Here is a 20,921-nt window from a genome sequence, read left to right on the forward strand (position 1 = left end):
ATTTGTCTTTGTCTGTCTGATTTACTTCACTTAGTATGATGACCTCCAGGTCTATCCATGTTGCTGCAAATGTCATTATTTCATTATTTTTAGTGGCTGAGTAATATTCCCTTGTATATATGTACCACATCTTCTTTATCCATTCTTCTGTCGATGCACATTTAGGTTGCTTCCATGTCTTGGCGATTGTAAACAATGCTGCAGTGAACATTGGGGTGCATGTATCCTTTTGAACCATGTTTTTCTCTGGATGTATGCCCAGGAGTAGGATTGCTGGATCATATGGTAGCTCTATTTTTAGTTTTTTAAGGAACCTCCCTACTGTCCTCCATAATGATTTTACCAATTTACATTCCCACCAACAGTGTAGGAGCATTCGAAAAGGGCATCTTTCGTGTTCACGTGGTAATACTGAATCAGTATAATTAGCAGACCTCATTGTAAGCTCCTTCAGAATTGCTGCCTTTTTTTTGCTCTAATAATTTACGCAAGTATTTTACAAACTGTAACCCATAGGGCTTTAGTCCTAAAAATGTTCTAAGAGGGAAAAATGTTAGATGATCAACTACTTCTGGAAATTTTATTGTACTGTCTCAATCCAGGTCCCCACCTTCCCTATCTCTAGGGGGCTCTAAACCACCACCATGGAGATTTAATTCACCCAGAGCATTAGTGTGTTGAAGGTTCTGATAAGTGCCAAAGGGTTATTTGCTTTCTTTTGTTTTGTCTTAAATTGATTTAATTATGTTCCCTTCAGGATTTCTCAAACTTTCAAACCTACCCTGGCAACTTTTTCCTCTCCAGATATCTATTAGTATTTCAAGATCAAGTCCTTCCCTCAGAAAAACTTCGGGAAACTCTGTTCTGTTTATTGTGTAGTCACATTTGTCCCGACTACACATTAGAAAGTGCTTCAAACCAGACTTGAGCAATTATTCAGCAGCCAATTATTCATGGTCTTGAGGTGCCTGGGAGTCATACGAGCTGAGGTTTGCAGCTCTGTTCCTCCACTTGATGGCTCTGTGACTTCGGGTGATTCCTTTTTCCTTTTTTTAAAATCAGTTTCCTAGACTGTAAAATGGGACACCAGTACCACTGTTGCAGTATTGTTCTGAAGATCTAGTGAGAGAAATCATGCAGTATATAATATGCCCACTGCACAGCTTAGCACAGCGCAGAACTCAATGTTTTTTTTTCACAAACAAACAGTTAAATATTAACCAAAAAAATTCTGATTTAAAAAAAAATCCTTTCCTGGGCTTCCCTGGTGGCACAGTGGTTGAGAGTCCGCCTGCCGGTGCAGGGGACACGAGTTCGTGCCCCGGTCCGAGGGATCCCACATGCCGCGGAGCGGCTGGGCCCGTGAGCCATGGCCGCTGGGCCTGCGCATCCGGAGCCTGTGCCCCGCGGCAGGAGAGGCCACGGCGGTGAGAGGCCCGTGTACCCCCCCCCGCAAAAAAAAAAAAAATCCTTTCCCATCCCAGTTTTATAAATTCCTACGTAATGGTTAATTTACTCATTTGCATTAGTGGGCTACCTGGCAATTTCCGTGACTATTGAAAAATAATTTTACATGAGATTAATTATAAAGCAGATCAATTTTTAGAACAAATGTCCTTGAAAACATCTCTTTAGTTTCCATTTAATTTGAACAGATTCATCTGCAGACCTTATTCATGCAAAACTCCCATTGATGTCACTTCATTCCAAACTAAATTAGGTGATCCAAAGATGAAGTAGAATCACTGAACAGACACAAGAATATTGTGCTTGTACTGTGGCTCCACAGCTTAAAAACCCGGAAGAAGAGGACGAAGTGGAGGGAAAAAACAATGATCAAAATATTGAAAGGCCAGAGCTTAAGTGAAGGTGTAAACGAAAAAAGTAGAATTTTAGGCCTTGTCACGGACAGTTTGAGACAGGATTTATAGAAAAGCGTAATAGATCCCATCTTGCCTTGAACGTACCTCTAGTTAACTGTATTCGTTCAGTGTATATTTGGTGAATGCTTCATTTGAGCTAGGTCCAATTCCAGGCAGGTTTGTAAATAAAATAATCAACAAGACCACCAGGATCCACCCAGCTTTCCTGAAGCTACGTCTTGTAGTGGGGAAGGAAGAGTTAGGGAACAAACAAAAACCAGGGCATATATGTAAACAAGTGGGAATATTTTAAACAAGCTAAATCCTATGATGAATAAAGCAGATTAATATGCCAGAGAAATAGTGAGTTAGGGGAAACATGGGGTGAGTCACGGAGGGCCCCTCTAAAAGGCTGCTTGGCTGGGATATCTGTCTTTCTAGCTTATGCTTTTCATCTATTGGGGGTGCTATGTTGTTTGTGTCTTCCTCATATAACACAGTGCCTGGTATGCTGTGATGATGAGTGCTGAGACCTGCAGCTGCACTTCTCCATTTGCTGAACAGAGAATTTAATAAGAGGAAATAAGTTTCCACTTCAGCATAAGGGATTTAGTTTACCTATTACTAAGCACATCTCAGTCCTGAAGCGTTAAATCCCTAAATGGCGTTGTAATTTGAAGTTCTTGATTTCCTTTGGCTGTTAGTTTTCTCGGGCTGCCACAACAAAATACCACAGACTGGCTTAACAATGGAAATTTATTTTCTCACAGTTGCGGAGATTGGAAATCCAGGATCTGGGTGCCAGCATGGTCATGTTCTGGTGAGCGCTCTCTTCCTGGCTTGGCTTTTCACTGTGCTCAAGAAGCTGTGAGTGGAGAGGGAGGGAGGGAGGGGGAGAGAAGGAGGGTAGGAGGAAGGGGGAGGGAGGGAAGGGATTTGAGAGAGAGAGACAGAGAAAATGAGAGTTCCTCTTTCTTTTCCTTCTTCTTCTTCTTATGAGGCCACTAAACCCATCGTGAGGGCCCTACCCTCATGAACTAATCTAACCCTAATTACCTCCCAATACCATCAGAATGGGGGTTAGAGCTTCAACATAAGAATTTGGGGAGGAGGGACCCAAACATTCAGTCCAGACACGCATCTTTAACAAGAGGATGTGTTTAATAAGTCCTTTAACAGTCATCCCTCAGAGATGACTGAGGTGATAGGAATACAGCCATGAGTAAGATGAAGTCCCTGTTCCCTTGGAGCCTTGGGTCTACTTGTGGAAGCCATTTTGCATAAATTAAAATGGCAAGTAAATCTGTGTTCCATCTGTGATAGATTGGACATTTGAAAAGAAAAAAGTTCTTAGAGTCAGCCTCTAAGATTGCCACCAGTGATCCCAGCTTCCTAATATTCACACCTTTGTGCCATCTCCCTCTCACGTGGTATTAGTCTGTATGACCAGTAGTCTATGGCAGAACTGATGGTTTGTCATTTCCGAGATTAGGTTGTAAAAGACTGATTTCCATCTTGAGCTGCCTCTCTTGGATCATTGGTACTTGAAAGCCTTGTCATCAGCAGCCCTATGGAGAAGCACACATGGTGAAAAACTGAGCTATGTGGCCAATAGTCACAAGGAAATGAGAGCACCAGCCACCACATGAGTGAGCTTGGCAGCAGATTTCCTAGCTCCAGATCACAGCTTGACTACAGCCTCGGGAGAGACCCTGAGCCAGAAACACCCAGCTAGGTTTCTCTTAGATTCCTGATTCACAGAAATAGTGAGATAATAAATGTGGATTAACTTAAGCCATTAAATTTAGAGGTAGTTTGTAACTCAGTGATGGATAACTAACGCTGGTCTTTCACTGCAGATAATTTGAGAGACGGTGATCTGGAGTGTTTTTGATCAGTGATCAGACATGGAAGGCTTAAGTAAGAATTATAAGCTCTAAATAAGTATGGCTCTATGTGTTGGAAAATAAGAAGAGTAGTGATGGCATTGATAACAAACTTGATGAGCTACTGGTGCCCCTTTGAGCTATAAGACTGAATTATCTAGAAACCAAGCACGGATATCTCACATTACATCACGAATGAGTCAAATAACAAGAGCTATTTATAATGAATGTCATGGCCTTTTCCTCTGTTTTAACTGATAACACTTATTATTTTAAGAATTCTGATATTTCAGTCGGAGTGGGTGTGAGAATATGTATATGTATAGGAAAGAATATCTTTGTTTTAACTCTGAATGCAAAATTATTTTTAGGTCTCATCCATATACATACCTGCTTCCTGAATGCCTTTCTGATAATGCCTTCCTTTATGGACTCAAATGATGTCAAGAGTGTCAGATACAATTCTTTCCTAACAAAGGTAAGACTCTCATCATAGATAACTTATTTTTCTGGGTGGACTGTGTTGCTCCAAGATATATTTGATAAACTTATGAACATTGATATTATTTGACACAAGAGAAATAGGGAGTAATTTCAATTTAGAATATAAAAGTGAACCAAGAATAAAAACCTGAGTTGTATTTAGAGTGTGTCATACAGATACAAAGAAGATTGTAGCTTTCTTTGATGTGCTCACATGAAATGCCTGTAGTCAAAGGGCTATTTTTAAACTTGAGAAGAAATTCAGGACAAAAGGAACATTTTAAATATAAAAGAGAATTCAGGAAGATCACAAAGAAGTGAAATCACTATTACAAAGTTCAAAGACACATTGTTCTTCAAATACCCAGAAACTGACTTAAGGATCATTGGTGACCCTCACTCAGGGAAGACTTTCTAGGTATTAAGGAAGTGATGGACATGAGGCTGTTCTTTTGCCCCCTTTGCAGAAACTGCTCTGTTTGGACAACTTTTCTGTTTTACTTTCTTGAGACTAATTCCTCTGTTGTGCACTGCCGTCAAGCAACATTTTCTCTCTCCTTCAACTACTGTGCTAGAGTTTTGAACTCAGCAAGGAGATCTTCACTGCAAGATAATTGGCATGTGGTGTCAGACGTCACGTTGGCTGATCACTAGAGACCAGGGAGAGGAATCTGATGTGTCAGTCCCCTGCCTGAGCAGGATAAGTATTGGAGGCCAGGAATTGACCTCCACATTGATGGGAAGCTAGAAAATTATTTTAAACATGGACAGGAAGTCCATGACAGGAAGTCAGGCTGACTGTTCTTAGGTATTAAGGACAGTTCTAAAAGTCATCTGGAAGGTCACAGGGATGGATCTGTGACATCAGGCCAGGGAGGACTGACCCAGAGAGGAGAAATCTTTTGTCTTATGTCAGAGAAAAGCTCTAACACAGGACAAGAAAGGCAATTTCTATGAGTACCAACTCTGCGAGGCAATTTAAATACATTAACTCATTTCTTCCTCACAGCAATTTTGAAAAAGAGGTTTTATATCCATTATATAGCTGTGGAAACTGAGACTCAGAGACATGACATAATTTAGCCTGTGTTGGACCGGCATTCAGATCTATGACCGTCTGATACAAAATCCTCTTTCCACTACACCACTGTTTTTTTTCCTCTGAGTGACTTTATCACAGCCATTGACTAAAAATAAGATCAGGAGACTTCTTTCATAAGGGATCTCAAGGGCATCTATTACAAACCCTTCATTTAATACATTTAAAAAATAAAAAAAGGTTATATTGGTACAAGTTATGATTCTGAATTATATACTTCAGATACTTTGCTGTCGGTCACAAATATCAGATCCTTAGAAATCACAAAGAATGTTTTTCTGTGTCAAAAAAAATGAAAGAAACCTATACATAGGAGAAATATATTTAGCTCAATGCAGCTTTTAATTTTCTTTTTGATAATAATTTAAGAACAAACTTTTATCAAAAAGCCATTTGTACTCAGGTAAATCGGCCCTTTTCAGTTGTCCAGCAAATTTTTATTTGTTTTCAAAACAGTCATTGCCTACAACATTGCTTAGTTAATGTTTGAAATGTGTTTATATTTGTAGAGTGAGGCAGTTCAGTAGTAGGCTATCCATTCACTGATTCATTCATCCTACAACAAGCATTAAACACCTTCTATATGCCAGTGGCTAAGATACTTGTAATCAGGTCCTAACTATTGAATGAAGGACAGTTATTAACATTTACACAGAATTTAGAGCTATGAAAAAATGCCACCTCTGAGAAGTCACAAGAAGAAATTCTCCTAAAGCTACCTTGGGATTCAGAACTGGGGAAAACAAACTATTCCCAGGAAGACCACCCAGAGGAGGTACTTTGGGAAGCCAGCCTGGAAATAGTCCTCCCAATGTGTAATACACATAAAAGGTTAACTTTATTGTTAGTGATTTAGATTGTTCTAAATCAAGTTGTGTCCCAGGAGAATAAAATTCCATTTCTAAAGTGGACTTTTAGAATCATTTTTTCCCTTTGTTACTAACCTGTCTTTTACATGAGGAAAGCACTTCCACCAAACCTGCATCTCTCACAGTGGTCCAGAAAACAACTACAAGGGTAGGGATTGGTGAACTCTGCTGATGTCTTACTGTTTAATGTTACCAATGCCATGCCTTCAAATGCAAGTAGTCCGCTTTCCAAAGAAAGGTAAAAGTTTAGTTTTGATCCTTGTTCATTATTTATTCTAAAATTTACAAATCACTCAAAGTTAAGATCCATGACTATCTAGATATATTGTTATTCTATAAATGAAAATTTCAATGGTTCTTACAAAATTAACTCTAAACTACTAATGTGTTCACCCCTTAAATGGATTAAAAAATGACTGATACTTGCATGTTGTAACAAACCATTCCACATGCTAAAAGAAAAATATGATTATCTTTTTTTATAAATTTCTTTGTTTTTGTTTTTGTTTTTTTGGCTGTGTTGGGTCTTTGTTACTGTGTGCAGGCTTTCTCTAGTTGCGGCGAGCAGTGGCTACTCTTCATTGCGGTGCGCGGGCTTCTCATTGTGGTGGCTTCTCTTGTTCCGGAGCATGGGCTGTAGGCACACAGGCTTCAGTAGTTGTGGCACGTGGGCTCAGTAGTTGTGGCACACTGGCTTAGTTGCTCCACGGCATGTGGGATCTTCCCAGGCCAGGGCTCGAACCCGTGTCCCCTGCATTGGCAGGCAGATTCTTAACCACTGCGCCACCAGGGAGGCCCCCTATGATTATCTTTTACCTCACACCTCCAATCAGACCTACTAGAGGTACCTGTAACTAATAATAAGAGATGGATGTGTATTCTTTGGGATGATAAAAATCAATATTTTTAGCTAAATATAGTACTTATAGAAAGAGAAAAATAAAGGTATATATTATACATTCTCAATGGGGGTGATATTGCCCCCAAGTGTTGAAAATTGGTTCTTGGAGGGATAGATGTTAGATATTACACTAATTTGTGACCTTCCAAAGGATTAAGGATATAAACAAATATACAGTATATCTGTAGTATTAAAATTTAATGGGAGGAGGGCAATTAGAAATAAAAATGCCCACAAAGGCTCTTTAGGGGGGCAGTAATGAAAAATTATTGACAAACACTGGTGTATAGGTATATATACACATATGTATCCTATATGTGTGTACAGGCACCTTTATACACTATTTTTTCTTTTGAACAAAAACAGAATATATGATACTCTATATTCTGTCCCTTGCTTTTATTAACATGCTATGCCACATGTAATTCGGGATTGACACATGCAAATGCTTACAGGGGTCAGGTGGGTAACATAAATAACATAACATAAATAAGAAAAACAGGGATTAGGGAAGAGTGTGGACCATGGCAAAACTGAAACCCATGCTCCTTCACAAGAGCTTCACAAGCTCCAGCTGATGGTTGCTCTTTGGGAATTTAGTCTCAGTGTTATCATATTCTCTGATTTGTCAAGCAATAGTGGAAATCGAAATTTTACATGTTGATGAAATTTCCAAGCATGCCAACATTATGTGGGTCAAGCAAAACATGTCCAAACTAGTAAACATTGCAGGTCTCCCTTTGGATTTCTGGTAGAGGTCCAACCCAGGGTTTCCCCAGAAAGATTCAGAGGCCAACTACGACAAAATCCTCTGCAACAGAATTTTCATGTGATGTGCTTGTTGGGCCCAAGTTCAGGTCTACTGAATCAGAAACTCTATGGGTCCATCCAGGAATCTGAATTTTTAACAAAGAGTTTCTTAAGTAATCTCAAGTTTGAGAACCAGGAACACAGCATACTTTTTAACAGCTATGTAAGCACCATAATTGAATTGCAAAGTATGAAATGATCATACTATGTTAAAAACCATGTCCTTATTGGTGGGTATTGAAGTTGCTTCTAAATTTCCCCCGCTATACATAATACTTCAGTAAATGTCCGTATGCACATTGCTTTTATTTTTATAGAATAGATTTCCCAAATCAGGATTATTGGGTCTAATTAAGGTCTAATAGATACTGTACATTTTAGGGTCTAGTAGATACTGACTTCATACTTAGTTTAGACATTTTAGGGTCTAGTAGATACTTGCTTTATAAAGGTTGCAGAAAGTCACGTTCCAACCAGCAATACATATGAGTGCCCTTATCCCAACACTAACATCCCTGGACATTAGAATTTTTTTCCAACTTGATGGGATAAAGATGTTTTTAATTTTTTTAATGAATAATGTCCTGACTTCCAATGCAGTTAACAATTTTTTAAATCACATTTCCTCTACAAGGGAATATTGGAAATATTCCCCTGCTGAGAATGGCAGGGTTAGAGTGGGAGCTAACACCTTGTAAACAGCATCAATTTTCTTGATACCCTTACCTTCTTCCTAGGGTCTACCCTCCTCTCAAATCCCTGCTTCTCTTCCCACAGGGAGCCCACTATAGCCACTCATTATCTTTCACTATTCTGGCAGGTTTCTAAGTTTTCCTTTAAAATTATATTCACCTGTTCATTCCTATGCCCACTTGTCTATTTAATGGTCTATCTTTTCCTTATCTATTTGATGTAGCTCTGTGCAAACTAGGCCATTAACAAGTTTGCTTATAAAGAATTAAAAAAATTATACAGTTTACTATTTTACTTAATAATCAACCCAGTTTGAACAAATTTCATTTAATTTTAATCATATTAACCATTTCAAACTATCAGTACCATTTTAGTTTCTTTCTGCTGCTTTTAGAAATGTGCTTTAACATCAGGCATTTTCAGTATAATGCTATAATAAGTTAACTGCAGAAAAGCCACTAATGAATTTTATTTTATTAAATAACAGCAAAGGAACTATAAAGATTTAAATAGCTTTTTATGCAAGTTAAAAACTTTCCAAACTCAGAAATGGATTTTTATGGGGGGCGGAGGGGGGCAGGTGGGCTTTCTCTCAAGAGCTCTAATTTCAAAACCCAAATGGAATTTCAAAATACAAGTAAATAAATGTCAAAGCCTCTTGGCCTCTGCTCTGCCATTCTATGCCTGAAATCCTGCCAAAATGAAATTTTCCATTCAAGAAGGACTGGCGTTTACTAAGCTGATTTTTAAAGACTCACTTTCAAAAGTAGTGGAAACTTTGTGCAACTTTTGACGTTCCTCTCTGTGGATAGAACAGCTGCCTCTGTAGACATTTTCCACAACGGTAACAATTTCTGAAAAACGAATTTTTTTTAGCCCTTCCAATGCCTTCAGCCACTAGATCTACTGGTTTTTCCCAGCGCCAAGCAGAGAAGATAAACAGCAGCCAAACTAAAAGCTAGTGTCTCAGTATCTCGGCACAAAAAGGACAGAAAGAGAAAGGGCAGAAGAGAAAGTGGGAGGGAGGAGGGAGCACGGTCCCATAGTCCACTTGCTAGAGGGAAACATTAATCTCAAAACTGTGTGCTGTTTCAACAAAACTGAGCTGTAGTGAGACTGGCTTGTCTGCTTATTCACATATCATCATATTCAGTTACTGTTAAGGTCAAATAGTTTGAAAAGCTGAGTTCGTTTAAAGAATACAAAGGGAAAATATGGAGCCCCTGGTAGTCAAATCCGAGGATTAAGGCTCAGCTTCTGTTGGTCAGTCCAGCGTAGGTGGGAAGTAGGGGTAGTGCTTTTGGGGGCCTGTGAAAGAGTGAAGTCTTGGCAAATGGAAACTAAAACTGTCAGCCAGTGAAAACCTGCAGTGTGCCTAAAAGTAGTTTTAAAAAGTTAACAAACTATGGGATAAATCTAAGGTAGGAATGAAAATTACAGAGTGTTGTGAGAAAACTGAAATCCATTTACTCTTTGACAGTCTAAAAGCAATAACTTGAAGCAGCAAGCCTAAGTTCCTAGCTTGTCCTTAAGGCTTTCTCCCCACTCCTTTATTCTCTTCCTTTCCTCTTTCGCAGCTTTTCTCATATGCAGTGTATGTACCCCGTAATTATCTCTCTGTGAGTCTTCCTTTAATTTCGGACTTATTTTTTCCCCCCTCTTTGTTGCTCCCAGACCCAAGCCTCCTTTTCCTCATCTTCTAGTATGTGTTCGTTCACGGAACAGAGAGGAGGTAGCGAGGCAGAAAAAAGTTCTGTGGTTTGGAAAACTTGGGCCTTTGTTGTGTCATTTCCCCTGCCCCGCCACGCCCCCAACCACGTGACCAAGAAAGGCCGGAATTTTGTGAATGGAGCCGAAAGGTGGCTGCAGGGGCGGGAGAGGCTCCGCCTCTTTTCCTAAGGCGGCCAATCTCCTAGCGGAGCGCTGCGGGGTCAGCAATAAACAACAATGGGCTGGGAACAGACGGTAAATTATTGGCTGCCGAGAGAACCTCGCGGGCGCTGAGTCTAAAGCTCCGCCCCCTCCCGGTTACCATCGTTACCCGTCAGGCTCCAGCCGCAGAGAAGGTCTTTGGAAACTGTTGGTCAGGTTACGGGGGCTGGGTTATCCCGGGAGTGCTGCGCGGCGGGACACACTTGCCGCCTGACTGCACCCTCAGAAAGTACCCTAGAGCCTCACGATGCCAGCCTCGAGGCCAGGCTGCGCCCGAACCCCTCCCCGGCTCGGGTAAATGTGCAGTTCCCGCTCAAAATGCTTGTAGGTGCGCGCCTTAGGACGGGCTAACTCTGATTTACTACTTTCAGGGAACGCACGGTGTGTGTCCTTGCTGTCTACAGTTACTGGGTGTTTCCCCAGTAATAAGTTTTTTTTTTAATATTAAAAAATTTTTGGACCCATGACCTCCATGGGTCCGGAATTGAGCCTTGTGCGCTCACACTCCGGTTTAATACGGCTCCATAACGTTCCATTTAAGGAAGGAAACTTTCAATTAGAAATTAAGAACTGCAGCACGTTTCTCAAAGGGCTGAACAGCTGCCGGAAACATCCTTTGGTCTCTAGCTCTGGTCGCCACCAGGATCACAAATGAATTTCAACACCACTGAATCCCTGGTCCCAACCCCGAGGCCTCTCATCCCCGGTTGGGCCGAGGCTTCTTAAGTGACTCTTTACAGCTCTAAGCCCCGTAGGAGGGTCAGGGCAAGTGGTTTCAGAATTGCAGCCCTCACTTTTTAACGTCCTAGTCATTGTCCTTGAAACCCGACCCCCCTCGCCTCTCTCTTCCCCAACTCCCGGCTCTGGCTGTTTAAAAGCTGGAGAGGAAGTGAAAGCGTCAAGTACAGTAAGTGACACCCTCCGCCTCCGTGTATACATAACAAAAGCTCAGGAAACGTGCGGGTCCCTAGGATATCCGAGCCACCCCTAACCTATCCCTGCTCCTCCCCACCTCCACCAGGGACTGGAAACACCTTGTCCCAGTACACACGTGGGACAAATTTTATTTTAATACTTTCCCTCACCTAGATCGCTCTGTAGTTCTCCCTTCCAACGCAACCACTCCTGAAGCAATTCCTCTGCCTCTCCCAGGTGCTTTCCCCGTAGATTTTACTGTCCCATGAAAGATTTACATGAGGATGACGTTAAAAAAATAATGTTTTTGATGCGCCATAATGGTTATGGTGGGTGTTGAAAAAATGGGAAGAGAACCTGGGCCAAAAACTTAGTAGGAACGAGGCTTTAGTGTGAGGTGGGCTCCTTATCAGGTTCAAAGTAGAGGGGCTGGAGATCTTGAGGGAGGGGTGGTGGGGGACTAAGGAGGCACGGTCTTGGTGGATCGCACTTCAGAGTATATATCTGACCCGAACGAATGTGCTTTAGGAAATCAGCCCAATTAGTGGACCAAACACACCAGTAAGGAGAACTGGCGACTCGAAACACATGGCTTCGGTGTCCCCGGGCGCCTTAACAATAAGCAGCGGGTTAGGACGGCAGTCGATTTGCTCTGTGGCGTTTCCAGGCTGTGGTCACCGCGCCAGCCGGCGGAGCACGGGTATGGGCAGAGGGGCGCGGGAGATTCACGAGCAGGGGCAGCAAGCCTCCTGATTGACAGCCCGAAATCCGATCTTGTGAAAGAGACGCGGAGCCAATGGGAGGCAGCGATCCATCAGTTTGGATTGGAGGCCCCTGGAGGAGAAGTAGAGGAAAAACCACCGAATTGAGCTCTGTCAGAGGCGCTTTCGGCTTCCAAGGGGGAAGTGCTGGGCAATAATTAATGTTTTTATTAAAATTGGAGGGAATTTTTTGCAGCCGTTCGCCTAGCGTGGCCTTCAGGTGGGTCTTTCCAACAACTTTTTATGTCTCTCCAGATAATTGCATGGTTGTGGGTTGCAAAAACTATCCTTATGAAAGAGGTGTCTCCGTCTCTTTAGTCCCGTTAGGTGCAAAGCAAGTCTCGTTGATCGCCATTGCTAGTTTTGCACACGTTTGCGAATCAGAGCTGCCCGGGGTACACCGACCGCGCAGGGAAACATCGAGAGTGTAAATAAATACATCGCCTCTGGTTCGGATTTTTGCTACTGCCGAAAATATGTAAATTGTGAACTCTCTTGGCTCTCTTTGGATCCAGGTGAAGGAGGCGGTGTAGGGAGGGTTATTTTTGTGAATGGGACTGTCGGAGGGTAATTAGCTATGCAAATTCAAGAGCTTCATTCATGATTTTTTTTTTTTTAGCCTAAAAGCCATCTTGTTCCCCTCTAGGTTGATAGAAGTCCAGATCCCGAGGAAATCTCCAGCTAAATGCTCAAAATATAAAATACTGAGCTGAGATTTGCGAAGAGCAGCAGAATGGATGGATTTTATGACCAGCAAGTGCCTTACATGGTCACCAATGTGAGTGATCAGTTCGAAAGTTGCTGTTTATAAACTTGACTCCGACGGAGGGGGTGGGGTGGGGAGGAGGGAGAGAATGAGAAGGGAGGGGGCAAGGGGGCTGGGATTGCAGATATTTTATCTGCTTTGTTGCCACTGTAGGGCGACTCTGCTTCTAGAAGCCCAATCTTCAAAATGAGCTTACCTTTCAGTGATTTGGATAAGGCATAGTTTTGTTTTTAAGACTCCTTTTTCTGATTAAAGTGCTCAAGATGAGTGGAAGAGGAGATGGAGGGCAGCAGCAGCTGCTGCTCTCAAAGTTTTTGGCTGGGTTTGTCTGCCACATTGAAAAGAATGAAGTTGAGACAAATGCTGACACTTTTTGTTTATATGGGGTGTTTTTTTTCTTCTTCTTTTTTTTTCATTGTCTCTCTTACATTTTTCATTTCACCACTCTGTTTTTGTTCTTTTTTTAGGGGGGTATCGGAGAGAATAAAATTCACTGTGTTTTAATCTAGCTTTGATCCAGCCTAAAACGACTTTAAGTGTAATTGCTTAATGTTGTTTTGATGTTGAGATACCATGAATATATGACTGATAAATAGTGTATTACCATCGGCACAGGGAAGCAACTCTCCCTGGCTGTTGAGTTCTCAGCATAAGCTTTCACTGTCAAATGAACACAGAAAATGATTATTGGAATTGATACGATGGACTTTTATTTTTCTATTTAGGGAGAAGATCAAGTAGACTTTTGTATGCATGTGTGTTTCTATGTGTGTGTGACATGTGAGGTTTACATTCTTTTAAAGGATTTTATCTTTCCCTTTGTAGAATCAGCGTGGGAGAAATTGTAACGAGAAACCAACAAATGTCAGGAAAAGAAAATTCATTAACAGAGATCTGGCTCATGATTCAGAAGGTGAGGTTTGATTTTGGGCTGAATCCCCCCTCTTTACCTATACTTCCCACCCTCCTAAAGAAGTGAAGCACTTCAGTCTTACCTTAAGAATAATACACTTTCAAATTACTGCATTTAACCAAGACTTTTATTTGGAACAATAAACATGATGTGACAGTTTGCGTTGAGGGATATTTTATGGCTCTGTCACAAACTAATGCAAGAAGGAAATAAAAACTTAACAGTGACATCCTTCTTTTAACCATTCTTTTGTGTTTAAATACCTTTGTCCATATGGCATACAAGTAATCCCATACACTAAGGTAACAATTTTGAAATATCCAACACAGTGGGACAAATTAGGCAGCTGTGCACACTGCTTAATTTCTCTTTTCTCCTGTATTAGAAGTTGAGCAATATAAGTGATTGTTTGATTTCCCATCCCCTTACACTAAAATCATATACTGTTATCAAACTTTTCATTGATGATTTTGATGACCACATGGTGAGGCCTTAACATGTTCAATGAATCATAATCAAGGCCTAATTAGTAATTATAATACCTGTTTGGGAAACTGGGTCACAGATTCTTTTTATGAACTGTTGGTAGGAGGTCAATATATTATAAATTATTCCAGCCCTATGCAGGCATTCATAATAAACTTACCATACTTAGCTTTAATTACCAAAGTTCAGTTTGCCATTTAGATTAGGTATATTGAATTCTGAAACATCCTCAAATCTTCATATAAGTATAAATAAGTTACACATGCCTCTCCCTCCCCACTGTGACAGAATACACAGTTTTGGACTTGATAATAAACAGGTACCAGAGAATTATCTCTCTGACTTTTGTAAACCTATTACTGTAGAAATTTTCTTCCAAAATCTTATATTTAAAAGTTGTCCCGTTTAGTTTTGAGGCATTGAACTTCAAAACATATAGTACTTTGAGAATTATACAATGTACTGTTACATGTTTTATATAAGATTCGGAAGATAGAAATAAAACGTTTTTCAGTAGTTCTGATTTTTCCCCTACTACTGTTTTAGCAAGAGTTTAATATATTTAAGAAAGGTTTCTGTGGATAGACACATGCCTTTACCTCAGCCTTTTTGAGTTCTAGTGTATGCGTGTTGTTTGAGGTCCCTAAGCTTATTTATTAAGTTAACTGGTAAAAAGGGGAAAAAAGATATTGAGAAGTATTGCTTAATAGGCATCAAAATGGGCAGCATTATTGATATAATTAAGTTATAAATCCTGAGTTATTTTTATATTGATGCCCCTCCCCAAATTAAATTGATCTATAGTACTAATTTCATGACAAACATTTCCATTTAATGTAGGCTAAAGGTTTGCAAATCTTTTGTTTATGTCTTTGACTTGTTTTTTAGAACTCTTTCAAGATCTAAGTCAATTACAGGAAACATGGCTTGCAGAAGGTAAGGCAAAAAATTGCTTTCAAAGGAGGGGAAAAGCAACTCTAGAAGGGGAGAAAAAAAAAGTCCTGAACTTGCTGTCTTAATGTTCAGCCCAATTAATTGAGCTCTAAAAGAGCCACCTCATGTGTCATGCATACATTAGAGCCTCTGATGAGTTTGTCTTGGGGGAATCTGGGACTGCACTACCCAGTGTCATCACAAATTACCAGGAGAAATTGCTTCCAGCTCACAATCACATCTGCTTTTGGCAAGAACTAATGCACCAAGACTTCAAGTTCTAAGCCTCTGTTCAGATTTTAATTGCAATTGATCAGGTTTATATTATTGTACCTCGAGAGACCTCCTAGAGCCAGAACTCGGCTTGCTGTTTCCTTTAGAGCAGCGCATATCATTATTTGGTGTTCTGGCGGAGGACTTTTCTGATGGCAGAAATTAGTTTCTCTGGGTTCATCAGGACGGGATGCTTCAAGATTTAAGTGCAAGTGTCTTCTTTCCACCTTGTTCACAACACAGAACGTTAGGTGTGTATCCAATGCTAAGGAAATCCATGGCTTTAAAATAAATTTTGGGGGGATTGGAGGATTTTAAAAATGTTTTCTGTTTGTTACTATGATGTGATGTTTGTTGAAATTGACCTTTGCTATTATAACACTTTTATTAGGATTTATTTAATATAGCAAGGAGATATTTAAAGGCATTACTTTTATTTTTGATTGCTTTTTGATAAAATTTTGTGTTGCAGTCTATTGTATCTTTTATTGTGAAACTTTATTTTGTAGGAACAAGGAGATATTGCTTCAGTACAGCTTTATACAACTTGAGAAATGTCTAATGTTGAGGGACTTTGGTTGGCGTCTATAATTTGAAATTTTTCTTTTGAATTTGGTATACTAAATGTGAAATAATAATTTTATCCTACGATGTGTTTTGTGGGAAATACAAAGAAAATTATAGATATTTAGGTATTGAGTATAGTTGTGTTATTTCTGTCTTTGCATTACATGGGAAACATGTAATTTTTGGAACAGATTTTTAAGATGGTTCAAAGAAGAGAGAGGGTCTCTTTAAATGGAACTCAAGCATTGCTGTTGCTACTTTGAGGCAGACTGCTGTGTTTTTTCTAGTGGTCTTGCTTGCAGTTGATCAAGTTGCTGTTAGCATGTAAAATAAGTTTCTTTGTTTTGCTGATATTCTAGTTCCTCCAAAGGGCTTCTGCAATCTTTATAAAGCTTTTAAGTTAAATAGCTTTTCCAGTATCCCTTTGCAAGGGTGATTGTATTTGTATGTTAATGAAAGGTAAGTATTAATGAACGTTTTAGTTACATTTAAAGGTCATTTTGCTTGTCACTGTAAATGAAACTTATTGCAATAGATTACTTATTATTGTAACATAAGCCATATATTCAAATGTAACTTTCTCAAGAAAAATCTGCACAGAGGCTCTTGCATGAATTTTATCTGTTAGTTTTGCAAAGTTAAATGTTGTGAGAACATTATATTTATGAGGGAATTTATTTGCTTATCCAAAATACCTTCAGATATCTATTTTAATTGTTCTGGAAGGTTTGTTGCTTCTTAAGATGTTTAAGTCTCATTGATTCCAAGTCAGTGCACTTGCTGGCAGATTTTGAATGTGCACAGCAACTCTGTTCCTGGAATTTAAAAATGTGGAATCTGTGACAGACTCTTACCATTTTATAATCAGTTTCAGTGCAGTGTTTTACTTTTGACTTGTTTTGTTTCTTTGTCCCTCAGTTAAGTGATTTGGTAATTTATCCAAGTTTATTTTAAAACCCTGCACTGAATATTCTTACCCATGATAATTAACTTACCTGTAAATCAGATCTGAAGATTTAGCTTTATATAAAATAAACCTAGAAAATGATTGATGTATTTGAAAGAACATGAACTTTTACTTAGAAAAGAATTTATAAGCTTAAATAAGTTCAGGAATTAATCCTCGGAGTGTTTTACTGAATACCCAGGTGGGCTCCTATTTACAAACCGTGAGTAAGATTGCATTTTAGGATAATTTAAACATTTTTTCAGAATACTTTACATTAATTTATTCTGTCATGATATAAGCATAACATTAATTTTATTTTTAAAAATCTAAGAGTAAGAAGAGAGGTGGGTTTTTAAAATTATCTGTTAATGGACTGCACATTTATTTTTAGCAATTTTATATAATTATGCTATTTGCATTAGTATTTTAACTTATCCCACATCTTGAACAATATTAGCTAAGAAGAGATCTCAGAATTATACTAGTTTATTTGTAGCTAGATCTGTTCATTTATGTTCTTCTGGTCATCCAGAAATTAAAACATTGCCAAACTGGCAGGCTATAAACGGTTTACATATTTCTTTTCATAATTCTTTATCGCCAAGAAAGGGACCGTGGAATTTTAAGGCATCTTGACCCTTTTTAAAAAGACCATTGGCAATTAACCAAGTTTCTCCCATAAGAATCCCACTGGGAAGTTAAACAGGTCTAAAAATGTTACTAGGCAGGAGAGTCAAGGTACTTGTAATGTGTCACATGAATTTTAAAAAAATTATCAAAGTCCCTAAATACTTGGGAAATAATATATTGTTTCAGGTTTAATTTATTTTTTTCCTGTAAAAATTTTTATAAGGTAGACCCGAAGTGTAACATGGATTGGTCATAGGTAAATTATTATGGATTATGAAATGTGTTTTATGTCCAAGGAAAAATTTGGATAGATAAGGCAGGATTTTTTGAGGGTGGGGTTGGAACCAGTATTTTCAATTCACTAAAGTCCTCTCCAAAAAATATGCTTCCATTCTTCCCCAAAATTTCTAAACAGGGATCAAAAATATGTTTTTGAAGAATATAACTTTATATTAGTATCACTTTTGAAGTACTAACACTGCAATTTTAAGGTTTTTTTAACATATACACCACAACTTAAAATAATCACATCTTATTCTGAAGAAAATTGAAAAGGTAATGTTTTCAGTGACCAGAGTAGTAGTTAAAAAAGTGAAGAATGTGCTTATTTTAAATTTTGCCATAGCCACTTTATATTGTCATTTTACTGTGTACAATTCTTTATTGATTCTTTGACTTTTGAATTAGATTGCCACTGACAGAAAGGCAATTCCCATTATTTGATCCCATGAAATAATGAGTTCAAATATCAATTCTATCAACATCTTGGTAACATCCTGTTTTTTAAAGTGCTGCTTTAAGGAAGGGCATCCTAGAAATTCATAGTTAAAATGGAACCTTTTGTGTGGGGGGGACAGAAATAGAAGGATGTAAAATTGAGTTAAAAGAGGATCACGTTCTTTTAAAGTTGCTTGTTAAAGTTTACCTTTAACACAACTTAAAGAAAAATAATACATTTCATAGGTATCTAATATAAATACATAGCAACTTTTGAGTGTTATTTTTGATGTTGATCTAGATGTCCTTGAGGTTTCTTTTCATCAGTAATATTAAGGAAAATTGTCGATAGTGATTCGCTGCCATCAGGGTAGAATGTTTTTCAATTGTGTTGTAAGTCAAGTTTCATGCTGCCAGGACACTTGAGTCAAGTTGTGCCTCCAAGAATAACCTTTATACACTAAAGATTATTATTACCTCATGCCCTCATGCTGATAAGCTTTCTTCCTTTTGTTTTATGTGACCTTCTATTAATAGTCAGGTTTGCTGAAAAGTAGAGATGTCATTCTATCTCCTCAGTTCACTTTAGTGGCTGATACTAAATTTATAATCAAAATCATTTATTATGAATTTCCTCAAATAATATGTGCTCTTGTTACTCAATATACATAAAGCCACCCATAATACACAGTAGTCATGATGTACTCATTTTTATTTTTTAAGAACTAGACTGTTTCTTTTTGAAACGGAACACAAATTGGGTATGTACTCATGATTTTTTTTTTTTAAATGTGAGGCAGTAAGGAGAACAGGCTTTAAAAACGACATTATTTTGTGTGGTTTAAATAAAAAAGGAATTGAGAATTAGGCATTAAATTACAGAAGTCCATACTATTTCTTAGAGTTGAGCAAGAGTCATTGTATGGGGGGAGGGGGGAGCTCCTATCCATCTTTTTCTTGTACCAGGAAATACTCTAAACTATGAAACAAAGACTTCTTGTTTGGACTTCATTAAAGGATAGCAGGTAGAGTAGATGTATTCTATTTCTCAACATTTACTGGAAGTATATAAATGCATTTTCATCTAGGGTCTATTTGCAAAATAGAAAAATTTGTTAAAAATAGAATTCGGATTTGGTGTAGCCTAGATATCGGTTTTCCAGAGGGTCCTAATACATGTTAATGAAATATTGCTGAGCTTTTCTAATTCAGTTACAGAAAATGTATAATTTCTTGAATTTCATAATATAACTTTATTTCCTTTGATCTGTGCACAACATTGTAATTAAAATAATAATAATCATAATAATAATAGAAGTCAGACCTCAGTAGCATTAGAGAAAATATATGGGTAATAACAACAGCTCTGAGCTATGCTTAAGTTTTCAAGCCTCTCTATAGGTTAGAGTTAGTTAGGAAATTGAAGTTGATTTGAGACTAAAGACAACTAAAACTGTTTTCTTTCTTTTAGAGCATACAGAAAGAATGCCTTTATCAATATTAAAGATGTTTTTGTCATGGGAAAAATGCACCCCCTTTTTTCATCTGTTTAAATGTATTTATACTTCTGCATTAATTAATGTTTATACATTGGTACAATCATTTTAATGTTAAAAGCAATGTGGTATAAAACCAGGCTTAGTGGCCTCATGATTATTTTCTTCCATGGCCTGAAGCTTCATTTTAGGATTAAACAAAATATGACTGTGTGAAGGTTGATTTTCTTGTTGTTTTACTTTTATTTAAAAGAAAATTTAGATTTCTTTAGAGAAACTTGTTTCTTAACCCTGTGAGAGTGAAATGCTACTAAGTTCAGCAATAAACTATTATAATCTTAAGATAAAAAGAACATTTGAATAATAAGCAAGAAAAATAACGTATTTCTTTAGTGGTTTGGCTTTTTTTCCCCCTTCCTTCTTTCCTTTCTTCCACCCACCCATCCATCCATTCATCCGTCCGTCTATCTTTACCTCTTTTCTTTTTTCCTTCTTAGTTTTATACATTCAAGTTTCTGTGACAAATTACCCTATAAAGCAGGATGGGTTAAACATATGTAAATATATGGATTTAACTTTGTCATTTATTTAAACGTGTACCTTAATGGATTTGAGCTGTATTTGAGACAGAGCAATAAAACTGGTATGTTTATACTGCAAGTTCAAGTTGACTTGCTTTAGCTTCTCTGGAAGGGTGTGACATGAAAAGATTGCGGTTGGGCCCCATGGCTCATGCTGGACTGTGTTTTTGTGAATGGAGGCGGAACTCCAGCTCTGCCTGCTTGTCTGGAGGAATTGCTGAGGAGATCAGCTGTCTCATTCACGGGCAGAAAGAATGACTCATACATCTTCCGCCTTGTTTGGCTCCAGGTCATTGTTACAGTGGATAGAACTGGTTTTAATTAAATATTAACCCCTTTTCAACTTGACATTTGTTTCAGTTGTAATTTTTCCACTTTTTCCCTAGCTTTAAAAGAAAA

The 20,921-nt window shown here is 38.4% G+C and overlaps 1 protein-coding gene across 4 annotated transcripts in view; it reads left to right on the forward strand.

Annotated features, from left to right (window-relative positions):
- Positions 1-11,418: 11,418 nt before the first annotated feature.
- The window catches only part of ETV1 (ETS variant transcription factor 1), a 95,392-nt gene continuing 85,889 nt past the window's right edge, over positions 11,419-20,921 (forward strand). Inside the window, exons 1-5 of one of the 4 annotated variants that reach the window (XM_060108208.1) lie at positions 12,262-12,431; positions 12,530-12,726; positions 12,858-12,989; positions 13,803-13,890; positions 15,265-15,312. In XM_060108208.1, coding sequence (XP_059964191.1) covers positions 12,945-12,989; positions 13,803-13,890; positions 15,265-15,312 — 181 coding nt within the window. In that variant the 5' untranslated portion in view covers positions 12,262-12,431; positions 12,530-12,726; positions 12,858-12,944. Of the gene's footprint in view, positions 11,443-12,261; positions 12,432-12,529; positions 12,727-12,857; positions 12,990-13,112; positions 13,194-13,802; positions 13,891-15,264; positions 15,313-20,921 lie in introns of those variants that run through there. The other 3 variants (XM_060108210.1, XM_060108209.1, XM_060108211.1) reach the window with 3 other exon arrangements.

This window comes from Mesoplodon densirostris, chromosome 9 (genome assembly GCF_025265405.1).
Source record: "Mesoplodon densirostris isolate mMesDen1 chromosome 9, mMesDen1 primary haplotype, whole genome shotgun sequence".
NCBI lineage: Eukaryota > Metazoa > Chordata > Mammalia > Artiodactyla > Ziphiidae > Mesoplodon > Mesoplodon densirostris.